We start from the raw sequence: 5,753 nt of genomic DNA, 5'->3' as shown, positions 1-5,753 counted from the left end.
GTAAGGGCTGAGGCAGATATTGAGCTCAATAATATACCAAAACTTAAACACGCGGGTAGAAATTAGGAAAAGAAAATAATGATTGTTGCGAGAAATTTGTGATTTCGCTAAATGCAAACCTGACTCGGGCTAAATCAACACTGCACACTGTAGGTTTTTATTTTTAGTAGTTAGCAATAAATATTAAAAACTAAAAAATTTAATTTAATTTAAATTACCGTAAATTTGTTAGACTTTGGTTTTGAAATTCTTGGTTATATGCATGAAAAAAGGATAAATAAAGCCAAATGTGGACTCTAAACGAAGATAAAAGGTCCCAATATGTCCTCTCAAACTTAAAAGAAACACATAAAACTAACGGTCATGTTTCACACATTTTGCTCTGTTCAAATTTGAACAGTCATGTCCGCATGTTTAATTGCCAAAAGACGTCTGAACCGATTGGGTTGGAGATTTCATTAAATGAATTTTGGACATAAAGAACGTCCGGGAATGAATGGGAATGCGCGCAGTATATATGGGAAGTATATTGACAAATCAATAAACCCGCGAACTGTAATAATTTAAATTTCTGAAAGCCCACTTCATTAGGGTCAATTTGGTATATCACTCTTAAATTTCAAAAATGGATAAGGGTAGAAGAAGCTTGTTTGAAAGGGAGCTGTTAGGAAAACGAGTGATGGAGTTCTACAACACGACAGCCAACCGAGACTCCAAGGTGACCTAGAACTTTTTTAAGCAGGAAGGAATTCCAAGTTCAAATGTGTATTCCTACATAAAAAAGTTCAAGGATTCCGAAAATGTGCAATTCAAGAAGCCAGCTGGTCGTCCGGCGAAGCTAGCGACCACTCGAGTGAAAAATAGAATTGAAAAAATTTTCAAAACCAAGCCATCAACGTCAGTAGCTGTAGCTGCCAGGAAAGTCAAAATTTCCAAAAGCTACCTGGGGGAAATTAAGGTCCATAAATTAGGAATCAAAGCAAGGACCAAAAAACCTGCACCAAATTACAAGCCCGTACAAGAAAGTCGGATCAAGGATTGCTGTCAAAAATTGTTGAAGAAAATGCGTGGAAAAGTAGTGATCCTGGATGACGAAACGTATGTTCCGGTTGACCCTTCAAATCTTCCAGGGCGTCATTTTTTCATAGCTCGGATCCCTCTGAAGTGGCTTATGAAGAAAAAGTACGAAAAAAAGACAAATTTCCAAAGAAATATTGCATTTGGCAATGCATCTCCAGTCACGGACATGTATCAGACCCGGTAGTTCTCGAAGGGAATATCAATCAAGATATTTATCTGAAAAATTGCGTCAAGGCTGGATTGGAAGCATTTATTAATAGGTTTCACAAAAATGATAAAGTTTTGTTTTGGCCTGACCTCGCCACTTGTCACTATGCAAAGAAAGTGACCGAGTACCTCAGAAAGAAAAATATTGATTTCGTACCAAAAGATATCAACCCACCTAATGTACCCCAACTCCGCCCAATCGAAAAATTCTGGGCACGTTCTAAGTCAGTATACTCCCGGCTTCAAGATGTGCCTGACACCTTTCGAAAATTCAAAGGACGATGGAAGAAAATCACCTCGGAAGTGGCAAAAACTTCGGGAAAAAATTTAATGAAAAATCTTCGCAAGAAAATCGAACTAGTCGCCAACGGGGGTGTGGCGGCCTTAGCTATTAATTAAATTATGTAGGTACGTATTTGGTATTATACATATGCAAAAAGTTTAAAATTCCGATAACTCATTGTGATTTTATGACCACATTTTCAGACCATTCCCATTCATTCCCGGACGTTCTTTAGTTAGGAATTAAGTCTGATCATGTTGTGGTTGTGCAACATTTTGTGTAGAAACTTGGTATTAATAAAAGGTATGAAATTGACATGTGACACCACGAACTGTTATATTACTGTATTAAACATACATTGCACTAATACCACCATAAGGGAAATTTTGAAAAACCACCTTCATTTTGTGTCAGGGCATATTCAAGTTAGACATTTCGGTGAATAACCATTAACGAAAATTTAGAAAATTTAACCCAAAAATTCATTTCCAAATTTTATAATTAGCCCGACTCGGGCCAAATATGGTTTGCACACAAGAGGTAGTTTTCAGAGAATATGCAAAGCTAAACAAATGATAACACAGTTTCATTCCAATGTTTGACAACTAAACAATAAATCCATTTCGAGATTTATATTGTTTATAGATAAGCAAATGGTGTCAAATCTTAACGGTGATTCCTCTGAATCATAGGTCGATCACCTCAGCCAGATAATATTAAAAATACTTGCATGTCCAGCAAATTTTCTCATTTGCATTTGGAACAGTGGCAAAAGCAAAATCATTTTTTTCATTTCATTTCTTGAAATTTTGCTGTTAAATTGTGTGTCAATTAATTTTCGCAACACTTTTACATAATGAGTTGCGAAGAAGAACGAAATCTTCTCCAAATGAAGGAGCTTTACCAAGAAGCTATTAACATTCTTGAAGAAATATTGCGCGATGTAAAGTTCACAAAAACGGGTACAGAAATTGGTCGCGGAGCGGGGATTGGTTTTGGCATAGTGGGAACTGGAGTGCTTGTTGTTGGTTTACTGTCCATATTTGTCCCCCCACTTGCCCCAATTGCTCCAATTTTGGGATGGGTCGGTTTCGGCGTAGGAGTTGCTGGAGGGGGAACGGTTGCTGGATCAAAAATCGCAAAGCAAATCCTGAACAAAAATTTTATTGCTAACTGGAAGGTAATGGAAAATGCGATAAGTAAAGCTGCTAAACGAAGTGAGGATAGTTTCTTGGCGATTGAGAAGGTGGTAAAGAATTTGGAAGAAAAGCATGGGAACAATCGTGAAGCTTCAGTGAAATATATCGTAACATGTTTAAAAAATGGGGAAGAATGGAAACATTTGGAACTTAATGTTTTGTCAGAAAAAATCAATCATTTTACGAATTTTCAAAGAGGGGCGGTTAAATTGAATAAGAATGCGACATTTGAAGGTACCTTATAAATTTATTATTTCTTAACTTAGAAGAGTTTTTTTGAAAAATTTTTAAACTATTTTTTTAGCTGTGACCAGTGGGATTCAAGGCGCGGCGGGGGTTAGTGGGATGGCCGCTGCGGGCGCTGGGTTGGCGCTGCCACTATTCGATGACGTTGCCCTTGGGTTTTTTCAAGTGGGGAAAAACATCGTTCCTATTGCTAAGGCGGCTATAGGTGGCGCTGGCGTTGCGATTGGTCTGGGTTTAAATGTCTATGACATTGTTCAGTTAGTTAAAGATGTGAAGTCCGAGGGTGAGTTAATTAAGAAACTGAAAGAGACAGTTGATAAATATTACGGAAATATTACGATCGTAGACGAATACCTTGCTGTATTTCAGGGAAAAAAAGTGAATTATATTTTGGAGTAAAGACAAGTGTTGATTAATTTTTAAGCTTTACTATTTTAAAAAAATATGTAGGTTTTTGACTCAGTTCTTTAATAAACTTGTTACAGGTTATTTATTATTTAAATTAATGATGTATTTAGGAATAAACATAAAAACAAATATGGTTACAGTATACCTTTTGCGATTAACTTATACTTATTTTATTCAAATGGCTCAAATAACGGCACTTTTTAAATATGTTATGTAATAAACAAAGATGACAAATTTATTTAATTTCTTTTGTAATAACTGTCCAATAATAAATATTTTATTTGCTTAATTCTGTGAAAATCTATGGTTTGTGAATTAAAACGATGCGAAATTTTTGCTGAAAGGTTATAAGGCGGATATGGAATGTTGAAACTTGAATTTTTATAAATAACGTACAAATTTTAAATACGCATAACTTTGTCAATTTTCTATCCACTTTCGAAATTCCGACTGTTTTGAATCCAGCAGGCCCTTGGGCGAAATGTAAATTCTCAGATTTTTAAAATTCGACCACACCCCCTTGGTATCCAGGTCAGAAGGTCAGAAAAATGACAACAATTTCGTCCACTGATTTTAAAATAAAACTATCGAATTCAATGAATATCTCTCTTAAATTAGTCCAAGCCTTCTATGATTGACCTGAAATTTTTATTCCTGAAATGAGAGGAGAAGAGGAGCGGGGACGATTCGAAGTGGTTGCATTTCACAAGAGCGTAGAATTGGCAACCCATAAATTCTCTATGATACCAAATTTCAAAGGCTTGCACTATTTTGTTCAAAGTACCGTCCAAGGTCACCATAAGCAGTGCACTTTCAGGTAGGTCTGTTATGTCCTAGCATACGTATTATATAGTATTTTTCGGGTGCATACTATCAAGATTGTTTACCCAATCCGGAGGCGAAAATTAACCAGAAAACATATATGGATGAAATACTGGGGGTGAATGTGGTAAAGCCACCAAGTATGCCTTTATGTTTAGAACAGCAGTTGCTTTTCCGAGAACGTCAACCAGATAGATGTATGCTCAAAAGTTGTATAAAGGTGAAGTTTCTGATTGTAATACCAGTTATCTTTTATCCAATTACCTAACGTATAAAAAAGCGTATAGAGTATTACGTATGCATGGGTTGCAAGTAATGATCCCCTGTAAATAAAAATTTGGAGTATCTAAAAACATTATTGGAAACATGCTCGGCAAAAACAAACCGGTGGAAGTGTTTGGTTTGGCTGTGAATCTGCAATGGTCTAGATTATCTGCTCGTGTGAAGACAACTGTAGGTCAATTCTGTCAAGTGTTGATTTTTCTGCATCATACCTGGCATATATATTTGCTGTAACATACGCAAATATGAGTAAACTCAGTTTACTATTTTCGAGAATACACATTTTCTACATATCGTCGGCCTAATTCTAAAAACCCCTAAGTGCAGTCTCATCTTAATTTTAAATAACCCTAAGTGAGACTTCATCCTAATTTTAAAAACCCCTAAGTGCTGTCTCTCGTTAATTTTAAAAACCCCTAAGTGCTGCCACTAGTTAATTTTAAAAAGCCCTATGTGATAAATAAAAACGAGTAAAAAGCCCTAACTGTAATTCAAATTTCAAATTATGCATAATTAATTAGTTCTGATAAACTAATCAGAGTATCATACAGTGATACTCTATGATTACAAATTAAATTTTGAAAATATTATGCAAAACTTCACTGGGCTATTCACAGTGGGTGTGGCCGTAGGCGCCTTTTCGATTTAAATGACACCATGTCATGTGATATATCATTTTTCTCAGCACGCTGAGGACATTACGCCTGAATACTTCAAATTTACGAACCACACCCCCAGTGGGTGTGGTCATCTGCGACTTTTCAATTTTGACACAACCATGTCATGTGATATGTCATTTTTCTCAGCTCGATGAGGGGATTTCGACTGAGCAACTAAAATTTCAAACCACACCCCCTGTGGGTGTGGTCATCTGCGACTTTTCAATTTTGACACAACCATGTCATGTGATATATCATTTTTCTCAGCTCGATGAGGGGATTTCGACTGAGCAACTAAAATTTCAAACCACACCCCCTGTGGGTGTGGTCATCTGCGACTTTTCAATTTTGACACAACCATGTCATGTGATATGTCATTTTTCTCAGCTCGATGAGGGGATTTCGACTGAGCAACTAAAATTTCAAACCACACCCCCTGTGGGTGTGGTCATCTGCGACTTTTCAATTTTGACACAACCATGTCATGTGATATATCATTTTTCTCAGCTCGATGAGGGGATTTCGACTGATAACTTTGTCATAGAACATGCGGTGCAAAATCACGTT

The 5,753-nt window shown here is 36.5% G+C and overlaps 1 protein-coding gene across 1 annotated transcript; it reads left to right on the top strand.

Moving 5' to 3' along the window:
* Positions 1–2,304: 2,304 nt before the first annotated feature.
* On the top strand, positions 2,305–3,768 carry LOC110860226. Its single transcript, XM_022109280.2, has 2 exons — positions 2,305–3,003; positions 3,074–3,768. The coding sequence occupies exons 1-2, from the start codon at positions 2,427–2,429 to the stop codon at positions 3,412–3,414; spliced, it is 918 nt and encodes a 305-aa protein (XP_021964972.1). The 5' UTR covers positions 2,305–2,426; the 3' UTR covers positions 3,415–3,768.
* The last annotated feature ends 1,985 nt before the right edge of the window (positions 3,769–5,753 follow it).

This window comes from Folsomia candida, unplaced genomic scaffold (assembly GCF_002217175.1).
Source record: "Folsomia candida strain VU population unplaced genomic scaffold, ASM221717v1 Fcan01_Sc030, whole genome shotgun sequence".
Classification (NCBI taxonomy): domain Eukaryota; kingdom Metazoa; phylum Arthropoda; class Collembola; order Entomobryomorpha; family Isotomidae; genus Folsomia; species Folsomia candida.
This window is presented reverse-complemented; position numbering and strand designations above follow the sequence as displayed.

Bases quoted from the DNA above. Each gene is read 5' to 3' on its own strand.
- LOC110860226 (XM_022109280.2), top strand. From the start codon at position 2,427: ATGAGTTGCGAAGAAGAACGAAATCTTCTCCAAATGAAGGAGCTTTAC. The intron at 3,004-3,073 runs GTACCTTATAAA...CTATTTTTTTAG, and splicing joins TAAGAATGCGACATTTGAAG to CTGTGACCAGTGGGATTCAA.